At 37.2% G+C, this 26533-nt stretch overlaps 2 protein-coding genes across 4 annotated transcripts in view; one reads left to right on the top strand and one right to left on the bottom strand.

The window, feature by feature from the left end:
- Window positions 1-766: 766 nt before the first annotated feature.
- On the bottom strand, window positions 767-10819 carry myb (v-myb avian myeloblastosis viral oncogene homolog). 2 transcript variants are annotated; one of them, XM_052594602.1, is made up of 16 exons: window positions 10616-10819; window positions 8545-8662; window positions 7918-7989; window positions 7139-7231; window positions 6495-6715; window positions 6188-6413; window positions 6023-6091; window positions 5596-5700; window positions 5099-5290; window positions 4864-5031; window positions 3940-4064; window positions 3681-3792; window positions 3088-3210; window positions 2723-2806; window positions 2523-2624; window positions 767-2160 (listed from the first exon to the last, which is right to left on the bottom strand). In XM_052594602.1, exons 1-16 carry the CDS (start codon window positions 10636-10638, stop codon window positions 2047-2049), a joined length of 1947 nt encoding a protein of 648 aa, XP_052450562.1. In that variant the 5' UTR covers window positions 10639-10819; the 3' UTR covers window positions 767-2046. The 2 variants fall into 2 exon arrangements, with proteins under 2 accessions (XP_052450562.1, XP_052450561.1); XM_052594601.1 differs by lacking the exon at window positions 4864-5031 and having other exon boundaries at window positions 10616-10811.
- Window positions 10820-14723: 3904 nt separating this feature from the next.
- hbs1l (HBS1-like translational GTPase) overlaps window positions 14724-26533 on the top strand; it is a 29568-nt gene continuing 17758 nt past the window's right edge. Inside the window, exons 1-5 of one of the 2 annotated variants that reach the window (XM_052594589.1) lie at window positions 14724-14906; window positions 15458-15523; window positions 15896-16036; window positions 18597-18806; window positions 19424-21684. In XM_052594589.1, the coding sequence (XP_052450549.1) occupies window positions 14864-14906; window positions 15458-15523; window positions 15896-16036; window positions 18597-18806; window positions 19424-20739 (1776 nt within the window). In that variant the 5' untranslated portion in view covers window positions 14724-14863 and the 3' untranslated portion in view covers window positions 20740-21684. Of the gene's footprint in view, window positions 14907-15457; window positions 15524-15895; window positions 16037-18596; window positions 18807-19423; window positions 21685-26533 lie in introns of those variants that run through there. The other variant, XM_052594588.1, reaches the window with a different exon arrangement.

The raw sequence follows: 26533 nt of genomic DNA, 5'->3' as shown, positions 1-26533 counted from the left end.
CAGTTGGTGGCATTTGCATATGTCCTACTACAAACCCTGATAGAGAGTTAATAGGTCATTCCAGATTCTCTCCATTCATATTCAGCCTTTATCATTTCTTTCCATGTTACAAGCTATACAGAACCATTTGAATACTACACAATTATAGTTATCACTCTGCCACAAGTGTTTGAGTAAACACTGAGTATGCCACTTGGTGAGATGGTCTTTGGAAAATGGCTGCGTTCACTTATGTGGTGTGTGGTGGTGTTTCTTCAAGAGAATTCAAATCAAAATTATCCATCGTCCATCTTACAGTGGACTCAAAAAGTCATTATACTCTTTGGCTTAGGTAGGCCACACTTAAAATGCATTAATGTATTTTGATTTTATTATTTAAAATAAAAAATACATTTTATTAAATATTTAAAAAGACATAGCTTAAACACTTTTTATGTTGCATTTTATTACAAGAAATATTAAAGTTGTGCTATATAAAAAAATAAAAAGATTTTAAGCATTTAATACTCTGTTAGCAGTTATGAAACAAAAGATATTTTTCATAAATAAGACCAATATATATTTGAATGCTGGCTTTCTTTACCTAAAATTTTACTAGAAAGACTTTTTGGAGCCACTGTATAACACTTAATTAAAATTAATAAATTGATTAAATAATAATATCTGCTTCAAATGCTGACAGTAGTTTTATTTTGGTTTTATTGACATCTGTGCAATATACATTTTAATTATTTATATTGGAAAAGAAACCAGTAAGCCAGAGATATTGATTTTTTTTTCCAAAACACACTTTATTTACAAGGCAGTTATAAAAGTTTGTATAAAAAAACGTATGAAAAAGTTCATAATCAGTGTAAAAAAAGTGTTTGTACTTGAAGCTAATACAAAAAGGCAGCGAATAACAAAAACGTTATTGCTAAATGCTTTTGATTGGACACTGCAATCTTAGTATCAAAGGCTGATTGTAATATCAAAAACAAGCCGACTAGGTATAAAAGCAACAATCATTTCAGTGTTTCAAAAATTAGAAATACCAATGTAAATCTGATTACAAATTGACATGCAAAAGTGTCTATGAAAACATGATTAAGAAATGTTTTATCATCTCAAAGGCAAACATGTGACCATTTAAACCCTTGATTTGAAAATGCTTGGTAAACCTTGTTTTTCCCATTTAGCGAATACAAAAACTAAAAAAAAAAAGTTTTGTTCTATTTAAATCTCTGCATAGTTGATCTAAACCCTGAAATAGTGCTAATACAGAGAAATTCGACATTGTGGTTTCGATCTTGAACGCTTTTGAAATGGCAACACTACTAAACAGGCAGAGTACCTTTGTACACTAGATATATCACCGTAAATCTACACTAGGCAAACTTGAATGTTCAAACTTGGCAAAGTCATTTTTAGGCATTGGGCATGGTTTGTTTTGGCCAGGAATACATAGCAGTGCTGTTAGGCATTGGGTGGAAATACATACGATCTCTGCAAGGGCAGTTCTGTCGGACACCCACAGATACGGAGTACAAATCTTGTCTAGTTTTGGGTGTATGATTTTGATAATGCTAGGAGGACACACACTCCTTACAATTAACACACATTTAGCGATTAAGAAGTGAGCAATACTGGGGTCAAACACTGGCAAAGGTGCCCACCGTAGTTAATTATTATTCTTAATACAAAATAATAATAAATTACTGCAAATTGTTCCTTATATTAAAATCCATAAAATTAGAACCCACATAGAGAATTCATTTCCCATATATAATACAAAATATATAATACAATATTATTCAATTGAAATTAAAAAAAAGGTAGAAAAACACAACATGAAAAATGTCTTTGGTTGCTTGAATCAAATGATGGCACAGCTTAAACATTGAGGACTAACATCGACTGTGCAGTCTACAAATTGGCTTTTAGCCTCTCCCAAATAATGTACCACAAGTGTAGGAGTGTCCCTCTTTTACTTCTTTTGAGAATGATTGTCTTCTGTCACTCTTTTTCCCTTTCTATATTTGTCTCTGTCTCATTCTATCTGTCTCTTTACATGACCAGTGCTCGCGAAGAATAATTGCTGAGGTATTTGTGCGTGGCTTCGGAGGGCATCGTTTGCTCTTCTGTCTTCCCACAAAGCACCTGTTCCCATGTGCTCAATTGCTGAGAGAGAGAAAAGGAGAGAGAGAGAGAGAGAGGAGAAGTAAAGATGGAGAGAAGTAGAAAAAGTCAATGATGAAGGTGATTGGTCAGGTTTTGCATGGCCTTCACAATTTTATGGCACAATTCAGCACCTGGAGTCATAAAGTCAATGTGTGCTACTACAAAATGGGCTATAAAGTTTTACGAACCAAAAATACATATTTAAGCAAAACATTTCATTAACATTTGTTTTCAAAATTTACATTTTGATGCTTTCTTTCATATTGGTTACATCTCGGTCACTCTTATACGTCCACAAAAATTAATGTCCAAATACGTTTCAGATGAGTACATATAGGGCTTTCTGGGGGTAGATATGGTACCTGCATAGGGCTTCCCATGGGTCTGCGGGGCAGCTGAGCTTTGTGTCCATCCTCAGTTTTCTCTGCGTTCGGAAGCATCAGCACAGAGCTAGTCAACAGATCCTATAATTTCCAGAGAAGAGAGACGTCAAATGTTAACTTAATGCTGAGAAATTACATTTACTCTGATGTGTGTATACAAGCAATATCAAAATACTCACAGGCATGTCATGGGCGGAGCCACTGGAAGGGAAGAGCTGGGTGTGGAGATCTTGCCCCTCCCACTGCAGACAAGCTGACTCCACCTATAGATCCCAATCCAAAAGATCCATTAACATTATTGACTACATCCAAATACACCATGCATAAATGACTGTATATTACTTCCATAATCCTGCGAATAATATCTAATGTCTAATTCACACACCTGCTCATACACCGAATGATCAGACAAGTTTGACAGCATACTGATATTACTAACAAATTCAAATAGCAACGTACAGACAAGAAGCTATTACATTTGAGCTATTTGAATATCACATTGAGATGTATTCAAATGAAGGGGCCCACATTATCCCAAACTGACCTCCTGTTTGATCTTCTTTAGGGGGGGCTGGTCAAGGTGCATCCCCCCAACGTTGATCTCACACTCCTGAGGCTCCTGTTTAATAGCACCAACCACTCCAGAGTCCAGTGAAGGACTATGGACCTGGAAACAGAACAGAATCTTGAATAAAATATTCCAAAGTAGTGATGCACCACATATCGGTATCATATCGGTTAATGGCCGATATTAAAGGCTTATTGGATTGTATTGGATATTTAATTGTGCATGCTCATTTTCTACTAACTCGAACTACTAAGTTATTTTTTTATAATTTAACACTAATAATTAATATAAAGATATAATAATGATTTAGCAAATCTTAAAAAAAAATACTGTACAGTAATGCTGTTTTTTTGCGTTTTATTTTACATTTTACATATGGTATAGAATTTTTTTTTATCAGCCATAGCATGAAATATTATAATACTTTAATATATATAATAGTAAAACAACAAATACATACATACATTAATAATATAAAAATACAATTAATTACATAAATTATATATATTTTTTAATATATAATTTATATAATGCACCTTTTTATGTAAATGTATGTTATTTAGTCTCACCCTCTTCAGTGGTCCATATTTGGTGTCTTGCATTGTCAGTGTGGATTTGAATGGAGTTGGTGTGCGAGGAGAGCACTCCATGATGGAACGCCTCAGGTTTGGGGTCCTGAACCTGAAACGGAAAGCACACACGTGTCTCATTACGATCACATTAATCACATTAAGTCTCAATTATTTAATTTAACTTGTGATTTTGCTTTATATGTGTATGGGAAAGAATGCAACTATAAATGCAGAGAATATTGGAATGGACACTTACAGCTCATTTTCCTTCTGAGGCCGAAGAGCAAGGTCTTTGTGCAGTGCTTTCTGGGAGCAGACAGGCGAGGACGTAACAGGTAAGCTTTGACTTTCTGAGTCTGGGCTCACTGATCCATTAAAGAACTGCAACAGAGAAAAATAGGACAACAATAAGATATTGAACTGAAAACCACAGCTGTGGGTGGACCTCTAAATGGGGTCAAAATCAGCTTAAATTTGATTTCAAAAACTGAGTTTCACATATGAGTAACAATACTGTCTCTAGGCTAAAAGTATCACGGTTATTATGGTAACTGTATGATCAGAGCATCACTAAAATTTAATGAAGAACACTGCAAGAATTTGCTATGCATAAAATTGCAAACATAACATAAATGGAGGAAATGTAAAAAATTGCTTGCATTCTTGTAATTGCACATCAATAATCCAGTGTTCATTGGAGATTATTTTCAATTGCCCCCTGGTAATCAAGAAAACAACAACATTCCTTCATGCACAATGCTAAGCTGACATCGAACAATTTTTATATTAAAATCAAAGGCTGTCTTGATTATCTAGTGTTTGACATTGCTACGAAACTAATTTACTAAAACAACCAATCATAAGGCAAAATCAACAGTGCCACTGATTAAACAATCATTCTGAAAAGATAAAATGAGTTAAGGCGTCATAAAAATGTAGAACTAAGAGCTGATGCAATACGCTCAAATATCTTTTTCTTACCACACACTTTATGACCTTAGAAACACTCATGGGTTCTATAAATGGGTTATGTTTGGTGACGTGACTTTTAGATGAGGCCTATGCGTGTTGACTAATGCAGACTGATATGTATTAATATGAAGAGATTGGTTCAGGGTGATCAGATAATCAATGAGTTATTGGGTGACTGATTGATCAGGGTAAAGCATTTTCAGGCTACCTGAGAAGGAGAAAAATGCAGGTGTCTGTTTGCTGAATGTTTGGGTGTAGAGCAAAGATATGTGAGGGCACTGCTGTCATTGCTGTGGGCGGGTGAACCCTGATTAGATTGAGTTTCCATTTTAGGAGATCTCCTATCGGAGTGTATGTTGGACCAGATAGATGGGGCCTGAGAAGAGGAGACCACGTGAGGACAGCGAGGGTTTCTAACATGGGATTCTTTCATGGTCTCTTACCGAATCAATAGCGTCAATAAACTCTGGTAAAGAGGAGCTGGCGTCATTGTTTGGGCTGTTCGTGTTGCCATGGGCGCTTTCTTCTGGTAGACATCCCTGCTCTAGGGATGGAGCCGGGACTGAAACCACCACACCAACTGAGCTATCCGTCAAAGAGCCTCTGTTCCACCCACCGTAGCTGCTCATGGAGATCTGTGAGAGAGGGCGAGAAAAAAGGTTTTAAGAGAAGCTCTGTGGGTGTAGAACAGAAATGAAGCAAAATGAAGAGAGGGATGCATGCAGGAAGAACAGTCAGAAAGAAAGGGAACTTGTCGAGTTGAATGATGTGAAGTGTTGGGAGGGGGTTCGGAGTTGCACAAGGAGTTAAACAGAGCTTGTGGTGTGATAAGGCACAATTGCATCATTTAGCCAAGCAGTTAAAATGTGAAATAGACCCCCAGATGCTTCCTCCAATTAATCACACACACACACACACACACACAAACACATACACTTACTGGTAGTGCCTGCTGTCCCTTCAGCTCATTTTCTGTTGACATCAAGAGCATCTCAATCTCTTTCACCCTTTTTTCTTTCTCGGGGTCCTCTTCGCTGTAGTGTCTCTATATCACAGGAATCAAAACAGTGCAAAGTGAACGAAACAATCTATTTCTTTATTTTCCTCTGTTGTGATACTGAACTGAATGCAGTTAGATAAAACAATAAAATAAAACGTCGTATTGTTGGCTGGATTCAATTCAAAAACATACTGCACAAGTGTAGTTCGATTCACAAATGAACAAGACAGCTCTTTTTATGATTGTCAAAATGCTCCGGTTTGAATTAGTCTACTAATGAGATACACGTATACATGTACTGTTATTTTAATTGAATGCATTCATGCTGAATTAAAAGTAATTTTAGTGTGATTTGCTCTTGGGTTACCTGGATAGCAGCAGTGCCATGTTGGGGAATGTTCATGATGTTCAGCTGAACAGCAAGTGGAAATGGCACCTGAAAATAAGAAGGAAAAAAAAGGTGTAAATGACAAACAGCCTTCATATGAAATGTTTTAATAGGCAAACATTTGTGAGATAAGGTTACTCGTACCCGTTGTGAGTCAGACAGTAGTGAGTAGTACGGATACTGATTGCTCATGGACGAGGCAGGCATGGATGCATTGGTCGGTGTCTGAGTGTAGTTCAGCAGGTGAGATTTAGCATAGCTGTTATTTAGCGGAGTGGGGCCGACTTTAGCGGCCTGCTGCAGGTAGCCTTCCTGCTCGACTTTCCGTCGCATTGTGGAGTTCCAGTGGTTCTTTATGGCATTATCAGTTCTGATGACCAAAACATAACAATAGAATGTCATTATCATATACCAATGCATAGAATGTAGTTTGTAAGCACCATTTCTTTACCTGCCCGGAAGTAGCTTGGCAATCTCAGCCCATCGGTTTCCAAGTTTCTCATGCGCCTGGTAGATGATCTGATCTTCTTCCTCAGTCCAGGAAGTCTTCTTCACCTCAGGGTTCAAGTGGTTGTGCCAGCGCTCTCTACATTGCTTCCCAATCCTCCCCTTTAAGTGCTTCGCAATCACAGACCAGCGTTTGGGGCCATACTTCTGAACCAACTCGATCACCTGAGAAAGAGAGTGAAAAAGTTAGAAGTGTGGGAAAAGGAAAAGGAGGTTAGAGCTGAAAGAGGGAGTGTATTACAGCCCAGCACAAACCCATAGAGAAAGGGAACTAACATTGCATAAGTGTTTTAGGATTGCATACAGATACAGATAGTGGTATTACGTTGAATATCTGCAAAATACACCTGCTAATGACTTCTGCTGGGTCATAAAAACGATGCTAAATAGAGAAACACCTGGTCCCAACAGTTAATCATTACAACACAACACCCACTTGATGGATCTTTATTTTCTCCTTTAACTTTCTCCTGGTTGCATGCGGATTAGTTGGTTTTGTAACTGCAATCCTGTGGCTGTATTTTGGTCATCCGAGGTAACATATTGGTTGTGGTTCGGGTATTTTGTGTCAAATTGTAGATGTCTTACCCGTTGGTCTTCTTCTTTAGTCCACGGTCCTTTTATAAGTTCAGGGTTGAGAACTTTCTGCCAGCGATGCTGACACTGAACATCTGTGCGATTCTGTGACACACACACACACACACTTAAAGTTAGGTAATAGAGAATGGAATCTAATTTTAGGTTGTCAGTGTGGTGTTTACTTTGAATTAAAGTAAATTGTTGAGTTTAATATGAGTTCAATGTTCTGCACATGAGATCCCAGGTGTTTCAGAAACCCCACACAGAGTGAATCAGAAATGAAACAGCTTTAGTTTCTGATTCTTGTTCATGTTTTGAGATTGATGCAAAGAAATCTATAACTAGAAGTAGACAATTTTTGACTGCATATAGCTCGAAGTTATGTGTGTATGTGTACTGTGTGTTTTTGTACCTGAGAAATGTTATACATTTATAAGTGAACATATGTTTCTACCTGAATGTGCATTTGTGTTTGTGTGTGTGTGTTTGTACATCCGTGTGTGCATGCAGGTGCACAGTGGATTCTGAAACCCTGCCATACCCCCCCCCCCCCCCCCCACTTGACTCTGTTCCAAACTAGGCCAACCAATGAGGAATAGCCAATTATGCAAAATCCTCCAAAACGTGCACACACTTCTACAGTACCTGATCCTTTGGCTATTCATATGCAAATGCACATATATAAAACACCACACCTAACATAACCTAACCTTACCCCCTAAAGCTTAAATACACAAGCTGCTTACATGGACACACACTTAAACAATCGTAGACACAAAAACACTCACAGGCAGAAAGCTGGCAATGACTTTCCAGTCTTCAGAACCATGATGCTCTACCAGCCTCTTCAACTTTTCATCCTGTGAAAAAAAAGTCACATCAAACTGTAGCATTGTATGCATAATCAAATAAATAGTTAATTGTTAAATAAGCAATAATTAAATAATGTTTACATTATACAATAAATATATGAAGCTACATGAAAAATAAAGGGTTATCAGTCAAACTAAATGTAAATAAAGTGTGTTCAATTTGTTACTGAATACAAAGGTACCATATCAAACATAAACAGCCAAAAGCAATCCTCAAACAATACAAATATCAAGAAGGTGCAAAAAAATTAAAGCTTAGTGAGTGCAAACCCACTTTGAACTAATATATAAGTTTTAATGTCTTTTTTATTCTATTTATTATTTTTTCAAAATTTATAAAATACAACAATAAAAATAATAATAAATTAATAATAATAAAAACAAAAATATTAAATTGTCAAAATTAATTTGTTATTATTAATTTTTTTAATAATAAAAAAATAATTAATAACTGGAACTTAGACTCATTTTTTGAAGTATAGATCAGACGGTTAATCAAAAAAAAAATAACACCCAAACAAAGCCAGACAACAGTAAGCATACCTCCTCACGGGTCCAGCGTGTCTTGCCGAGGTGGCGTTTTCCTGTCTTGGCATGAGGACCATCGTAGTCATGATCATAAATCTCCACATCATCATCATCTTCGTCGCTACTGTAAACACTGGGGGGGAGGAATAGATTGTGAGATAAAGAGAACAGGGTATCAAGGGGTGGGGGTAAATAGTGAAGCAGCAAAAGCAAACATGAAGGATGTGGAAAAAAATAAATAAGGGAGTGGGGGACAGGAAATAAGACAGGAGCATATCCTCATGAACATGATAGATGTGTTTGATGACATGTGTAAAAAACACCCTTTCACCCCATACGTCTATCACATGCTATAGAAAAATTAAGCGATAACACAGTCAACACAAAACTAGAGCTGATGAACCAGTACAGCCGGCAGGTTAGGGTGCAGGGGGACACGCTCAGAGAAACCTGTTCTGGTGTTTTTGGTTTCCACAGAAACAGTGAGCGTGTGCGTGGACTGGCACTGTTTCATGATGGAGAGAGCATGTTCAGACCTGCACAGGTACTGTCAAAACCATCTCACCTGGCCGGCTCTTGGCCAATCAGGATGGAGCACAAGCAGACGTGGAGAACAAAGTTCTCCTGGCCTTTGTGCCACAGGTGTATGTGTGTTTATGTACTTTTAAACCTCATGTTTATCCTTAATGCCAGTGCTTAAAACAAAAGATTAAGATGATTGCTCACTTCCTTGACTAAAAGTATTTAACTGGAAATATAAAACTCAAACCGCACCTAGCTCACTGAAATTAAGAAAAACTAAACAAAACAAAAAAAATCTAGTCAAATAGATACTGTTTTATTTTAGTGTGCATTGAGGGTTGCTGACTAACTGTACATGTGAATTTAAATATTTGTCAAAATAGTCTAGCTGTGGCTGAAACCATATTCAGAGGAATTTTTTTAAACATCAGTCTTAGTTTACCATTATCATCTCATGTGACCAATATAACAAATGCCTTGTTTTTAACCTGTTGCCTGAGCATGTTAAAAATGTATATTACAAAAGCACATGCATGATAACTTTAAAATGTGAAACAAACTTTAAGTTCATACAAAAGTCACCCTCATGTTAAGCAATTTTCTTTTTTCATCCTGTCTACTATTTCTTCAAACAGAAATATTACGTGGCATGACAAGCCGCTGTCACCATTCACTTTCATTGTAAGGAAAAAAGATGCAGTAAGAGTAAACGGTGACCGAGCTGTCAGATCCTCACGCTCTCCCTAAATCTCTTTTTTTCGTCCGACGCAAAAAATAAAGCCATGAAAGTTTGGAACAACACGAGGGTGTTTAAATGATGACAGTATTTCATTTTGGTAGTGAGCTATCCCTTTAAGACTATAATACCAGTCATTGTAAATCCGACAACTGTAAAGCGGATTTAGAAAACTCAGTGAATATAATCCATCCGGTTTACACATAATCTCAAAATTAATCCAAACGATATAATGCTGGACTACCTCCATAAAACCCCAAAAGATGGTGAAAAGTTAAAAAATTAATTATTCACGCGAACATGCCTAACGTTAGGTGTTTCTTCAGTCGCCCGCTATTTTTCAGACACACTAACGTTACGTTGCCGCTGACATTGTGCCTCTCGTCCATTGTTTCTGAATCATAACGAGTGTGTATTCTTTGGGAAAGTACCAGATCTCACCGTAACCTGTCCAGCGGATTTGCACGCGCACGGTGAATGAATGAAAATTTAAATGAACACGAGCGCGAGACCACCGCGCTGGGGCGAGCGGCGAGCCCGCATGCCATCCACCTGTTCATCGCGGCGCGGCGCAACCAGAAGAAACAACTAACTGTTACGTTATTCCGCGGAGAAATGCGTGCGTTTGTAAAAATGCAACTAAATATGAGCGCACCACTTCTGAGGCATGCACTTAGTAAATGTAATGCTGTCATCGCGAACTGTCTAGCAAGTCTTGAGTCTTAAGTGTCCGCATGTGGCTCTGGAGCGCAGTCTCAAAATATAAAGGAAATAACGTACATGCGCTCATCAAAGTTTAAAGCAAAATGAGTAACTCTTAAAACTCACCTGTGTCTGTGCCGCCTCGCCATCCTGCTGCTCAAGAGGAGGGTAGAGAAGTGATGGTGAGTGCGCTCGGCTCAAGTGTACTGCGGTGGAGTGCTGTCAGCTCCTCTTCGAGGAGGAAGTGCCGATATTAAGCTCTCTACGGAGTGTGCGAGATTGTAAACAGATCCATCAGACAAAGCTAGGGCTGTCTCTCCCTCCCGCTAAATTTGGCGCCTCGGGTTCTGCGCATGCGCACAACCACTCTACTATTCAGACATCAGAGCGCCTTTTGAGGGAGAGCTCCGCGCTAATAGTTCACTGTTGTTCTTTTGGAACAATTATATTGTGTTTTTCGAGGTAAAAATACAGGGAGGGGTGGCAGCGGGTTTCAGAGAGAACAATGTGGACTCTGAGCGGGAGTGAAAGTTTGGCAAACAGGGGGAAACAGAGCGTGAGGGGTCTGGGCATCTTCTCTGCGCGGTACTGAGGCTGTGCTCTAGTGACTGATGGAATCGTACAGAAATTTCGCGATTCCTCAGGTGCACGAGTCGTCTGGAAGATGAAAAACTGTGAAAAATATCATTACAAATTACTTATTTTATTTGCAAAATGATAACATCATAGTTAAACAGAGTGTATAAAAAATACATTTCACACTTTTCTTTCAAAACGTGTTCTCTGCAAACCAAGATTTCTGAGACTTTTACCAGACGTTTTAGAAGCACCATAAATGCAAATCTGTAAATAATAATAAAAAATTTAAACGTTATCACGTTGAATAATGTATATTAAATACCAGTGATTACAGCAAAACGTAAAATGTGTAGCCTATCTATAACACGTTATCATATTACGAACAACCGGAAATGAACGTTGATTCATTTGATTTAACTGATTGATTTAATTGTTTGATTGATGCTTTACGATGCTTTTAGTGGGATATGAGGACTGATTAGAACCATAGGAGTCATTCGTTCAGGAATCGAAATTCACATGCTTTGATTCACTAAAAAGAACCGACTCAATAGAGTCATTTGTTTTTAAGAATCGGTCCGCACCGTGATTAGAGGTACTGTCTGTGCTTAATAGCTTATCAGTACATCAAACACTGAGATAATATTTAAGTGATGTATTTTAGAAATGACAGAGTATTTTAGTAAAGATGAACGAATTAGGCTACATGTTTCAGATTATGCCATTCGATTACTGTACTTTTTAAAGTTCCCATTCCAAATATGCAGGTGTTCAGTTATGGAAAGCAAATTGCCCAGAAAACATCTAGATTTCATTTGAATTGTTTTATTATTATTTTTTTCACTTCTCTCGCTTTCAACTGGTTGCAACAGTTTCGCTTTTCCTTTTCCAGAAATGTACCACCTCTGGGTTGCTAATAATTTCATTTTGCGTCACGTTGCACAATACATATGGCACATTTTGTTACTGAAAGTCACAGTCAGGTTATTTATCTGGATGAAAAAGTAGTGCAGCTTGTTTAAGTTCTCCGACATGTCCAACCTGTTGCCATATGATAGTCTGCGTAATTGCATAATCATCGAAGAGTGCAACCAGCAAACTCACTCTGTCACACACTCTTGAGGTTTGTGGTCTATATGTTTTGTTTTATAGGTTGTCTGCTCATTGCGCTCACTTGGTTGGCATATTGTGACCGTCACTTATCATATCGGTCAGCGCGAGCCATTGTTTCTGACCAGTGACGCTCACGTGCTCAGCAGAGCTCGTAGTGTCTGCGCGCTTGCTGAGAGCGCTCATCCATCCATTCCATTGCAGAACAAGGAGGGGTTATTGCGGGGGTGCTTCATTAAAAGACAAAACACTTACACAGGCGCCATTTTATTTCAGTAGTTTACTTCCTTATGATGAGGTAGGTGATTTATGATTAGACTACACAACAGATCAAAACTACAACGTCACCATTTGCTGTGGTGTCATTCAATAACAGCCACACAAAAATGTATGAATTGCATTGCGCAAATAACCTAATATCAAACCAGCAGAATCTAAAAATACCTTTACAATATTTTAATTCTTGTTGTTCACATTATAAGTCTAAATATTTGACTGCAGAGTGCCAAGATTGACCAATCAGACTTAACTACTCTGGAAAAATGTGCAATAAATCCCAACTGGAGTATTAATAATATTAAAAATAATCTTTAAAAATGAGGTACTATTAATAATATTACTAATATTGCAGTTATTTATTCAATATAGCATTAAGAGTATTGCTCATCTGTAAGGTCCTAGGTTTCTGAGTAAAATGCAATAACTAACCGGATGATTCATCTCACTGCGCCCCCCCCCCCCTTTTGCCCCCCACTCACACACATGTCTGAGGCTTCTTCAAACATCAAATGCTCAAGGAGAATCACTTAATGTGAGTGCATCTGCATGATGATGTTAAAGTGCACAGTTTTCCATTGCAGCATGTTTGTGACCTCAAACTATTTGTGAGTCAGTCTGGAAACAGACACCACATACAGACTACAGACTTAATGATGTGTGAGACTGACCTGTGTTTAAGGCCTAATTAAAATGATAAATGTTATTTCTGCCCCCCCCCCCCATCACTCACCCTCCATCATGATATACAGCCATCGACACAACCTGTGGGTAACACTTTTTAAAAAGATGCAGTGAATGAAACATCCCCCACCGTACACACATACCACACACTGGAGGTGAATCATGGGTCAGTCAAATGTTTATCTCCTGTTTTGACTTCTACTAGTTGCTACCTTAGTTTAGTTAACCCTGTCAACAATAGCAAGAAAACACAAAGTAGATATGCATATGTCATGCATTGAATCTTTTTTCAAATTGACCTTCATGCTTACTTTTTTTTTTTTAAATGTTATGTATACATATGAATTCATACAAAACCGCAACCTCATAAAAGTTACGTTTCCTCATTAGATCAGGTTGATTTTTCTCCACATGGAAAGAACCCCTCCCACCCGTGCAATGAGGTTCTTTTTTAAACACACTCCCATGCAATTCATAGCTGTATTAAGTTTTGGATAACTGATTTCTAATTGCAACCTGCTTACATATGTAATTTTTATGTATAAAAATTACATTATATAAATTCATATAAAATCACCACTCCATGAAAGAGTTGAGATTGGGTTGCTTTTTTTGCACATGGAAAGAACCCCTCCCACCCTTCACAGCCCATGTACACTTGATATAACTGGGTCACTCTAAGAAAGCAATATCTGCACTGCTGAGTGTGTTTTTATGCTAAATTTAGACATGTACTCAAAGTTTTAAATGTCATGCAGATGTGAATGAAACCTATTTAGCACGAACAGTATGAGATTAATGACTGTGTTGAATCTTTCTCATTATGTCTCTGTGCCTATATCTGATGTACAGAACAACGCATTCATACATCACCTCAGTATTCCTGACTTGTAAGAAATTAAATGGTAATCAAATGAATACCATTAACCAGAACTCCTATATCCTCTTTTTTATATCCTCTATTTTTAGTTTAGATAATCACCTGATGTTTCCATGCAGTCAAATATGAATGGTAATTTATGAGATATGAACAGGGAACTAAGTTAATTTTCCTCTCCAGTTTTAGGGTCATAAAGATCCTAAAAAACTACAGCAGAGAGGAGGAGAAAGACTGAAGGTGGTTTCCAGGAGTAGGTTTTGCAGCTGATGAGTCTTGTGTTCCAAGGACAGATAAACTTTACAGGGGATTTTTTTCTCCACTTGGGCAGATGTATGGACGTCAAAAGATCAATAAAACACATGACAATAAGTGAAACATATACACATTATAGATAGGCTAACTATATTTGGAAAACCCATTGGCAGTGGTTCCCCAATCACGCAACTGTAAAATAATCTCATCATATAATGTCGTGTTTTAATTTTTTAATTCTTATTTTTAATAATACATTTTGTTAATAATTCAGCGGTATTAATGCACCGCTAAAATGAAAATGTACGAATCTTAGCATGTTAACTATAATATACGCCTACATTTCAGTTATAAACTTACTACTTTCATAAAAAAACTTTTTGTTTTTTGAATTTTAGAGGCTTTCGGAATCTACATTTTAATACACTTTTATAGTCTGCGTATTTTCTCACTGCGCATGCGCGTCTCTCCTGTTTGTGATGGCCGTCAACATGGCAGCAGTGGAGTGAGACGCATGTCTAAAACTTTACACTGACAATTGATTTCTTGCCTCGCGCACTTTGTTTACGTAAAAGAAAGCCGTCGAACAAAAAATGTCCCGTCACAGGAATGTCCGAGGTTATAACTACGACGAAGGTATATTGGAGGAGTATGATATTTAACCGTTTTTGTGTAAAGAGGCCTGTATGGTTGCTAGTTAGCTGGTTTATTTATCAAGTGTTCGGTGCTGCAGAGTATGACAGACTGCTGTCGTGTCACTGTTTCAGATGGAAACAGCTGAACTGTTCACATCATAACGAGTTCTGTGCTTTTAAACTCAGATAGTAGTTTCTAATTATAGTAAACATAGACAATATTACATTACATCAAGCCTTTGTATTTTATTATTATTATTATTATTATTATTATTATTATTATTATTGGTGAGCAAATCAGCTTTGAAGTTTATATAAGACAAAATAACATCTGGTTTCTTTTTCTCGTAAGATTAAATTTATTTACTATTTTTCAACCCTGTATTGAATGTCAGTTTTGTTCATAACGTTTTTTTGTGTTGCTTCAGTTAGAGTGGCTGAATAAGCAAAGCTTTTTAGGCCCCATCAATGCTTTTCTGTTGCTGATGCAGCGTGCTTGCTTTAACTAACTGGCAATATAACAGAAAGTCTACATTTCTTCCTTGTTCATAGACTTTGAGGATGATGACATGTACGGTCAGTCAGTGGAAGATGACTACTGCATCTCTCCTGCCACTGGTTTGTGTTTAGTATTAAATACATGTATAAATTCCATATTATGAGGGTGCCCATCATTTAGATATGCCATAAAGCAATTGCAAAACGTTTCTAATGTAGTTTATATTTTTAGTTTGAAGATTTGTGTAATTATAATTTGCATATGATTATGGTGATATTTGCTTAAGTTTGTAAAGATTCGAACTGAACCCAGTAACCTTTTAATTTTACTGGATTCTATGACCCACTGCAATACCATTTATGAAAATAATTTTTTTTTGTTGTTGAATAAAATTAAAACTCCCATATTCATTAACACGTCAAATAACTGTATAATTAGGGTGTTAAGTTTTGTCTGTTATGGAGATGTTTGTGGAATTATGTTTTTCATAGCTGCACAGTTTATCTACTCGCGTCAAGACTCGAGGCAGGCTCGACATGTAGAGACCCTGGAAGAGGCAGAATATGAGGAGGAGGAAGAGGAGATGCCAACATCTCCTTCCATTGCAGGCACACTAGACCCACTACAACAAGGTAGGTACACACTGACTTTATTGGTTAAGATGGCCCAATACCGATTTCCGATTTTTTTTTTTTTCCATCTTTAAGCAACAAACGAGAAAGAAGGGAAGTGTGCATAAACAAGATGTTTATTTGGTATTTAATAGGCCAAACTGGCTTTTGGCTATTGAAAACAAGAACCATAATCATCTGAAATTAAGGGCAGTAACTGCACAGTAAGTAGCCTACATTCAATACAAACATAGATGGTACAGCCATCAGCATTTAGCTTCTGTTTTTGAATTGGGTTGAAACTACAGAGAACTGGCCTTAAATGAAAAGATTAACTGTAACCATGTGAAATTAAAGGCAACAACTTCATAGTTCTACAATCCAAACAACACAATCAACACACATTCAATAAGATGTTTCTAAATAAGCATATTTTAGTTTTTAAATGTGGTTTTAAATTTAAAACAAGGTCTTTACCAGTGAGACTAAATAAAAGCATGCTATATAAGTATTATTCCAAAATGTTAAAATAAAATAATGTTGGTGCGAAAAAAAGATGCAAAGTGTTTAATTCATCCAATTAATAATAATAATAATTAAGGTAATGATTCACATCTATATTTTTTTACTTGAGCCAATGAAAAATAATAAACTATTGTCTCAAGTAAAAAAATATAGATGTGAATCATTACCCTAAAATTATTTAATTGAAATGAAACACTTTTTTTCAGTGTGCCACAGCAGGTGATTTAAGTACGTTTGGTACGTTTCATTTATCATCCAACATGCGAGAAGTTGAGATGAACATCCCTTCACTGTCTCCGCTTGTGCAGGTCACGGACAGGTACAGATACTCTTGTGCAGCTTCAGTGAGCGGGAAAGGGACTCTTATTTCTGTGCTCAGGTGGCAAGGAACTCGACCGGAAGTTGAAGTCGGGTGGGGGCTGCTATCTTTTAGCAGAACTTCACTTGCGTTAGCATTCCCATTGACTCCCATTCATTTTGGCGTCACTTTGACAGCGAATAACTTTACATCTGAGGCGTTTAAAGACTCCATTTGTCCATTATTTATTTCTAAAGATACACGACAATGTATAAAGGGCTCCATTACCTTCTATGTTACATTATGGCCCCGTAGAAACAGTTTTCGCATTACCGTACAGACAGGAGGAGAAGCTCGCAGGCAATTAACTTAATATGGCGTACTGGCGTTACATTTTAAAATACTATACAAAATAATGAATCAGAATACTTACTCTTGCTCACTCACGCCAAAGTACTCCCCACTCAAGCTCGCTGTCTCTGCAAGATTAACGATGGCAGTTTGCACGCACAGCTACTAGAACATTTACATCTGTCAGACAGGTTGCTGACATCGTCAAGCTTTGTTTGAGTCTGCGCGTCAGAAACGGAAGTGCTAAAAATGCTAAAAATGGGCTTCACTTGTCTCAATTGAGTTCCAATGGGGTCGCTGTGTCCATTTCTTTTACTGTCTATGTCTGTGCCTCAGACATGTAGCTCTGCGCTTCCAGTGCTGATCGGTTGCCCCCAGTGTCCTGCGCACAGATTTCGAAATACTTCCACACAAATGGCATAGAGATTGATTACAATCTAGTCTGTGAATGCGGGCGCACTTCTGGAAAAATCGGCCGAAAAAAGACCAAAAAACCATCCGATTGCCGATCGCGTATTTTAAGCAAAAACCATCCGGTTCCGATTTATGGCCGGTCAACCAGTTCATCCTTAAATTTTATAGCGGTCCAGACTAATTATATGCATATTTTCTGCTGTGTATAATGTTCATGTTAGTATATATAATTCAAAGTGAAAACTGACGTGACTTGTAGCAAAATGTAATATCCATCCTATCGATTTGTGTTCTGCATTTACCCCATCCAAGTGAACGTGCACACACACATCTTGGACATACACCCAGAGAAGTTTGTTGCTCTCTTTTTTATGAGAACTATGGATATTTTGTTGTTGTGGAAATAAAGATTAAATAGCTATTTAACTTCCAGTATATTTATGGTGAGTTTCTGTCAGTTGCCCTATTGAGGTGTTGCATTTTTGTATCTTTTAATAAATGCCTCTGATCAGGGTCTGGTGGACTAAATTAGCCTAACCAGCTTCCTTAAGACAGGTTAAACAACTAATTTGTTCAAACGACCCAAAAACCTTTTAAAGTTTTTAAATAATTTTCAAAGAAATATTTTATGCTGACCAAGGATGCATTTATTTGTTGAAAAGTACAGTGAAAAAGTAAAATGGTTAAATATCATTACAATTTAATGTTTAAAACTTAATTTTCAGCAGACATTACTCCAGTCTTCAATGTCACATGATCCTCAGAAATCATGGTTATACTGATTCACTGCTCAAGAAACATTTCTTATTATTATCAATGTTGAAAACAGTTGTGGCGCTTAATATGTTTTGTGGAAACCTTGAATATAACGTTTTAAAGAAAAGTATCTTATCTTACTACTAACCAGGCTTTGTATGAACAAAATCAAGTGTTTTTATACTGATGTTGTCCTTGTCCTTGTCCTTATTTTCCTGTTTGTTTGTGTTTGGACAGGTCGGTTGTATTCCTGTTTGGATCAGATGAGAGCTGTGCTGGGAGATTCAATTCCAGACTCCACACTGACTCAGGCAGCTCTGAAATATGACTGTGACCCTCAAAGAGCCCTTGATTTTATTCTAACTGAGGAGAACACCAATACACACGCCCTTCCAGCCAGAACCAACCCACAGCCCGAGCCTATCACCACAGCTGCACCACAGAAAGGTACACAAACACGCCCTTCCACCCGATACACACCACCAAAAAACCCTACACACCCTTATAGCCATTAGCTACCCAGAATACATCTTTGCTACTTCCACTTAAAATGTGCCCTATTATGTATTTTAATCCAAAATGAAAATGAAAACCACTCCAACAAGACCACAGATAGAAAAAAAACATGCATAAAGTTGGCAAGAGGTTTCAGGGAGGAAATGCTAAATTTTAAATTTTCAAAACTGGGGAGAACCTGATTTTTTTTTTTTACAGTGATGGAGGCTGTAAATAAATAATAATCATGCGTTAAAATAAATTAAAAAAGTACTATTTTTATAAAATACTACTAATACAAATATTTATTATTATTATTATGTAAATTAATTATAATGTTAAAGGACACCTTTAACTTATAAATCTAAAAATGTAATATACAAATTTTTCTCTATGCTTCAATTGATAACTTTTTTTCACTTTTTAATCGCTGATGTCCTTAATTTTAGTGTATAACGTATTGCCTTTTTCTTGCTTTCTCTGTGGTCTCGGCTAACCAATGAAATTCGATCACCTTCCTTAACCTCTCGGTTGCACTCTTTGACTACAATTGGCCATCGTAAGGTAAGGAGCCTTATTTCCTCCCTTACACACTAAGACTGTATCAAATGCACTTTCATGCAAACGAGACAGTGAACAATCTTATAATCTCAGTGATCTGTTAACCATGCCTGACCCAAACAAGTCCATACCTGCAGCTATAAATCCTCCCACTGGTATTGGAAGTTTGGGAAAAGACCATTTTAAAGTGGTTTTGTCTCAGAATTTAGGTAGTGATGGTGGGCGCTCTACTTTAGGGCAAAGTTCACTGGCGCAACTAATAGCAGAGCATGAACAGAAGTGTACAAATGTTCCTCCTCTAATTCCCTCCACTGGTCTCTCATTGGATAATACAGTTCCTCTCACTACCAGTCCCTTTGGCTCTTTTCTTGGTCCTGCTGCCCCACTTTCTGCAGTGCTCTCTCAGGGTCCTAGTGTCCCACCTATGTCTGGTTTGTCTGTTGGTTCTAATGCGACACTCTCGTCTGGTCTCTCTTTGGGCACATCTGTCCCAGCTGGTCTGGATGTGACATCCTCATCTCTTTTAACCTGCTCTCTCAGTAGTCTAGCGCTACAGGATCCTAGGCCATCCGCCCCTCTTCCTGTCTCGTTAGGAAGTGTCAGCACTGTCCTGCCAAGCAGTGGACTGTTGGGAGTACCTGGGCAAACAAAGAGCTCTGGAAGCCTTTCATTGGCTGAGCTGATCAATGAGCATCAGGACAACAGTCCCAAACTCTATGACAGTTTACCAGGACTCCAAAACACAAACAATTCTCATACAACTTGTCCTCAAAACAATCAAAAGTCTATCCGAACATCTGCTGGAAATGTTCCTCCTGGCTTTTCAGAGGCACCATCCCTAACCAATCTCATGTCCCAACACCAAGTGTCACTTGGTCTGCAATTCCCAACATGCACTGCATTGCTTAAGAGTGAAAATGGGTGTAAGCATCAAGAATCGAACAAATCTGCAGTAGCTGTACATAAGCCCCGCCCACTTAGCTTAAATCAGAGTGTCGATCTAAGCGCACTCATGTCCCAAACATCTCCAGATGGTCGTTCGCCAACCCCATTGAGTTTTACCCGCATCTCCACCAGTCAGAAAAAACGTGTCTTTGCTAAACCATCTATTTTTGCATTAGCGATGTGTATTCGTGTGAGAAACGAGAAGAGCCGGTGCAATAAAGCGGCTTATAATGCTTTCTTGTACAGCAGACAGATAGAGAGAGTGAAAGAACGAGTGCAGTGTCCACCTCTCCATCACATCACCCCGTTTTCTTTTAACACGCTCTCTCCGGATGATATAGTCAAAGCGAATCAGAGAAAAGCTTTTACTCGAGACTGACTTAAACTGGAATCTCTCTTAAAACTCTCTGGGTATTTTGCAGCTCAGGTTCATTTTATGTTTTACATGCCACAGCCACATTTTTGGCCATAATTTAATGGAGCAAGGCTATATCGAGAAGTTGTCAGACTGAACAGATTAGCATTTATAATTTTAGGAAAATATGAACTTTCAGATGTCAGTCATAAGGCAGCACTCAAATGGTTTGGACATTTGAGCCCTGAAATTATTTAAAGCACTAAGACTGCTATTTTATTTAATTGCCCAATAATTCTATATACTTTTGTATTTTCAAATTTTGTATAGTTATTTACAGCTAACCATTACACTGAAAAGTTAAAAAGGACTCTTATTTGTTTTTGTCTGAAACATCACAACCTCAGATAGTAATTGAGTATTACTTTTAAAGTCTTTCATATTTTGAATTTTTCATTTGGATTTTCATATTTTCAAATTTTTTAAAATGATTCCTTAAGCTAAATATGTATTTTTGTACCTGATTATGTAGTTTTATGACATTTTGAGAAATGATGCTCGCATCTAGAGTTGCTCTACATAGCAAAAAAGAAAATAGGGGAGCAGATACAGTGCAAAAATAAAGGGAAAAAAACAACAACAGATTCTCTCTACATCTGTTTTGCTGCCTTTTGAAATGAGGTGCAGTGTTGGTTTACCACAAACACAGAAAGAGGGAAGACATTTGGGTTTGGGGACACCTGGAGTTTTTTCTATTACGTGTTTGACACTCAGCGCTGTGAAAGTGCATTTTAGTCATTATAATAAAAGTTCGATACACATTTTCATATTTATTTTCAAATCAGTTTTGATTATTTGCTGCCTTTTTTATTTGTTTTAAAGCACTGATGTACCTAATTGACTGCTGTGGCCATGGGCCTGACGTTTTGTATATAATCTGAAATAAAGATTTTCCAGTTTCATTTCTGAGATTGATGTTGAGGTGTGTGTGAATATGTGGGGGTGGAGGGGAACTTTTGTGTGTTGAGGCTGAGCTTGTTTTTTGCTCACCTTAAAGGGTGTGTTAACTTGTGGTGTTGTGTGTGTGCGCATATGTACTTATAAAACAGAGAGTCTTTGTGGCCACATAAAGGTGTTAACACGCCCAGAGCATATTGGAAGAGATTTTTACAAAGGCTTTGCTTTCATTGTGGTAGACCATCCACCATTGGAAATGATACACACATGCACAGATCTGAAGATGGTCTGAAAACACTCAAAACACACCCGTGCACATTTAGATTGACGTTATTTCCTCATTGCACACTGACCTGGTCTCCAAAACCAGTTCAATCCTGATAATCACTTAAAAAGAAGGGTGTTCATTGGGATTGTTAGTGAGTTAGACTTAGCTAAGCCTAAATAAACTAGAAGAATCAATTAAGAGCCAAAAAGCTTTGAACATTTAATCCCTGACAGTTCTTATTGGGTTTAAATGTTCACAGAATTTTTTATTTTTTTATTTAAATACACAAAAAATTACTAGTGGTGCTGCATGTATGTACTTCTGCCATAATGTACTTCCATTCCTCTGCAGAACACAATTTTGTCCATACTATGATAGTCAATGGGGTCCAAAGACTGACTTTCATTTTATGAACAAAATATTGTATCAAACAGGTTTTGGACCGTTTTCATTTGTGTAAACCTTTAAATAATGCACTTTGATGTGTAGCCTTTCCTGCATAGTTTGGGTCACACATGAAGGAGATCTTTTCTGTTTAAGGAAAGGTGTGTTTTTACATTTCTAAGAAATCACCGTTATGATTTTGCATCTGGTGGATAATTAAACTGGTGAAATTCCCCTAGACTTAAATGGAAGGAGAGACATGTGCCATATCTAGAGACCAGAATATCTTGTTGGTGGGCTCTTTTGACTTGGAACATTAAGCAGCAGCTCTACAACCTCTTTGAATATTCTTAGCAAAATCCTTGGCAAACATCTGGAAAACTCTAGCAGGACATTGGTGCTAGAGTTTTGCATGGGCAAGCGTCCACTCCTTCCTCAGAAAATGTAAAGATCCTGTTTTACTGTTAAGATTCTTTGACTACAGACTTTTTATCTTCCTTTGTCACGTGCTCTTTTTAACTCTCTGTTTGCCGAGACAAGCGTGGGTGAAGGCCTGTGTTTGAAAAGCATGGTGCATCTCACCTTTCACACTTGCTGTCTTACACTCTGTTTTGCAAATTCTATCTTTTTTGCCATCTGACCACCTTAAGTCATCTATCCCTTTTTCCCCCTCTCTGTTTTCTCTGCCTTCATTTGCCACCCACACAGGAAAGAGTGACTGGTTTACAGCTGGCCGTGTTACTGCTCTTTGACGTTTTCTCCCTTTTTTGCACTTTGTGGCTTTTGCAGAAATGGTGATATGTCATTGTGCCTGTGCTGTGAGATGTGCAGCACTACATAGATTGGTCAGAAAGCGAGAACGAGAGAGGTTATTGACCCTATTTGAGAGCATCAATAAAGATCATTTTGTAGCTAGTTTTCTCTTTCTCTGTCAGACTGTTTCTTGTTTTCTCATACTTTGCACTCCCCTGAATCCTGTCAGTAGAACTAGAGATGATTTTACCCAAATTCGACTTTGAAGACCTGCAGAGGCTTCAGATACAGTAATCTCTATACCTATTTAATTTAGCTAAAAGTAAGAATGCAAATTAATGGTTAGGTTTATTAGTGCGGTTTGCCAAGTTAAGCATCATTGTTGGATTGGCAGATTTGAACAAACCCGAATTTCTAGAAATTAAAGTTTGCAATCAAATTGTAATGAACTTTTTGTGCTATGAAGATTTATTTATTTTCATCTGACGGATGGTAAAATGAGTGATACGATCTCAGTAAGTAAGTAGTAGGAACCTAAGTCATATCGAAGGGTCTGAATGTCATTGAGACATGGTTGGTTTTACATCTGAAGTAAGAAACTAGCAAAACTAAAACTGGTTCTAAGCTTTGATTCTGAAACTTTCGCAACCACTTAGCAATGCCTTTTTGGCTACATAGAATACACATTCAGGGGTGTTTTTCCCAAAAGCATCATTAGCCAACCATGGCTGCCCGTTGAACTGTCCTTGTAACAACAGATCTTGTGACCTTAGTTGCTTTTGAGAAATGCACCCCAAATTATGGAAGCCCTAGAAACAGCCTAGCCCTTGTAACTGACCTGAGAATCCAATTAAGTGTTAAGCAACTTGCTATTATTTATAATACTATTATTAATATTATATTTATTATTTTTCTAATTTAGCTTTGTTTAATTTTTTTTAAGTTTGTCTTTATTTTGTGAGCTTTTGTTTTTTACATTTTTGCAATTTTTTTATTTTTAAACTTTTTTTAAATAGATGAAAATCATTTGTAATAGTTTAAAATAACAACACTGAATTACTGAAAAATAACAGAAACCACCTAATAACTGTTTTAAACATATAAAAAATCAGAATCTGAAATGATCATGAATTTAATGGTAAAAGACTGTAAAAATGCTACAGTTAAAACCTTTCAATTGGTAAATTGCTATATACTGTGAAAAACTGTATTGGACATTTAATGTATTTTACATTAGTATACCGTTTTTAGAAGTGAGAAGAAATTTAGAATTTACAGGGAGCAATTGACATTCTCAGAATTACCTGCATTACATTTAACATTTGATGTTTTTTTTTTCCGTTGAAATAACTGTTTCTTCAGTGTGTTGTTACATCTAATGTTGTAAAATTAATATTTATTTCATTATTACAGTTCATGTGTGTTACCATGATGGTCTTTAGTGTTTGTGTGAATGCACCTTCCATATGTTAACATTTAAAAGCTGGTTGTGGTGGGCTTTGGTTCATCATGTGACTCTCATCACCACCTGCTTTTGATGGTTATCAGTTAGGGATGTTAATTTTAACTGGTTAACCATTAACCAACCATTAAGAATTTTGATTGATTAATAAAAATCAGTTTAAATGGTTAAAAAATAATAATTTATTTATTTATTTTCAGGAATTCAAATATCAAATATTAAATATCAAAATATTTAAAAAGGTTTGCTGCAAAAAAAAAACGAAGTCACGTTTATTTCATTCAGAAATAGGCCTAATGCGGATGCGATAATTGTTTACAAACATTATAATAAACACTGTAAACATAGGCTATTTTAGTTCCCCTCACTCCCCAACAATCCTTTCAAGTAACAGTTTTTAGAAAAGAACAAGAATTGAAAATATAAGAAGCTATAGCAATACAAACGACAAGCCAAAACCAACGTTTGGTATCTCAACCAGTGTTTATTTTGGCAGGCCTTTTTATATTTAGTCTTATTCTTAGTCTTGATACGAAATCGCCTAATAGTCTTAGTCACATATTAGTCATTTGAGTCTTTCATAGTTAAGTCTAGTTTAGTCAACGAAAAGTCCTTGCATTTTTGTCAACTTTTAGTCATTACTTTTAGTCAATAGTTTTAGCAAACTGTAGTTAGCTAAATGTATTTTGGTAGTTATTTTATATGTAGTTTTCAAATTAAAAGAATCATTCATTCTTCTCTCTTTAGATATATATATTTAAAGAAGCACAATTAGACAAATACAATAGAGATACAAATTAAAAATTTTTTTAGATACAGTAGGTTTTTTTTACTTAAAGGGGGGGTGAAATGCTCGTTTTCACTCAATATCCTGTTAATCTTGAGTACCTATAGAGTAGTACTGCATCTTTCATAACTCCAAAAAGTCTTTAGTTTTATTATATTCATAAGAGAAAGATAGTCTGTACCGATTTTTCCCGGAAAAACACGAGTGCCTGGAGGCGTGACGTGTGGGCAGAGCAAAAGAATCACGAGCGCCAGTAGGCTTTTGCGTAGAGAGCGTTTGGAAGCTGACATTACCTTGAGGAAAAAACCATCATCCAAAACAAACCATGGCTAACAGTCAGATTCAGCCGTATATTTATGATCCAGAATCAGATCCCGAGGCTGAAACTGAACGAGAGCAGCAGCAGCAACGACGCGCTCCAAGCGGGGCTCGAACCCGGGTCTCCGATGGGAGGCGGATGCACTAACAAGGAGGCAGAGATATTTTAAGCAATTTTACTCACCGCCTGCGGTTCCAACACACGATCGTGACCCTTTTTCGTTGGGACTGCATCATCCTTAAGAAATAAACGATGTGCAAATCCGTCGTCAAATTGGGCCTTGTTTGTAATTTTTGAAACTTTGTCAATGTTTAGCATGGGAATCCAACTCTTTAACAGTGAAAAAAACTCAGTATGCATGAAATAGCATTTCACCCCCCCTTTAACATGTATACATTTATTTGACATACTTTGTTGGGTAACATTAAGGACAGATAGGTATTTGATTTGGAATGCTGTCCCTTTAAGATGGAAGGCATGCATGAAATACTGACACGCGTTCAGTTTTCACTCACCTGTTCTCATTCACTTAATCCATAACCTACTGTATTTATGTGAAAAACTCTACACGATAAACATTTGGACTGCTGTTTCTGTATTTGAGCGCTGAGAACTTATTGCGCGCTGCAGGTCCCGGTGGGCCACTGGCCAATGTTGGCCGACCCTCCCGGTACACAAATATATATATATATATTAGTGGTGGGCATAGATTACTGAATTGGGCTCTTTCACATCTTTTTGTTTGTTCAAACTGCGATTTGTATCTGTTCGTTCAGATGCAAGAGGGACTTCGAGGAGAACTTTGCAGAAGAGAGCTTGGTTCAGTGTTGCTGTCCGTGATACGCGCCTCTTGATCTCTCTCGTGCGCACCGAACACAGCGCGCGAGT

Source organism: Carassius gibelio, chromosome B23, assembly GCF_023724105.1.
Source record: "Carassius gibelio isolate Cgi1373 ecotype wild population from Czech Republic chromosome B23, carGib1.2-hapl.c, whole genome shotgun sequence".
Lineage (NCBI taxonomy): Eukaryota > Metazoa > Chordata > Actinopteri > Cypriniformes > Cyprinidae > Carassius > Carassius gibelio.
Note: the sequence above shows the minus strand (reverse complement) of the source record. Positions and strands in the feature narration are given on the sequence as shown.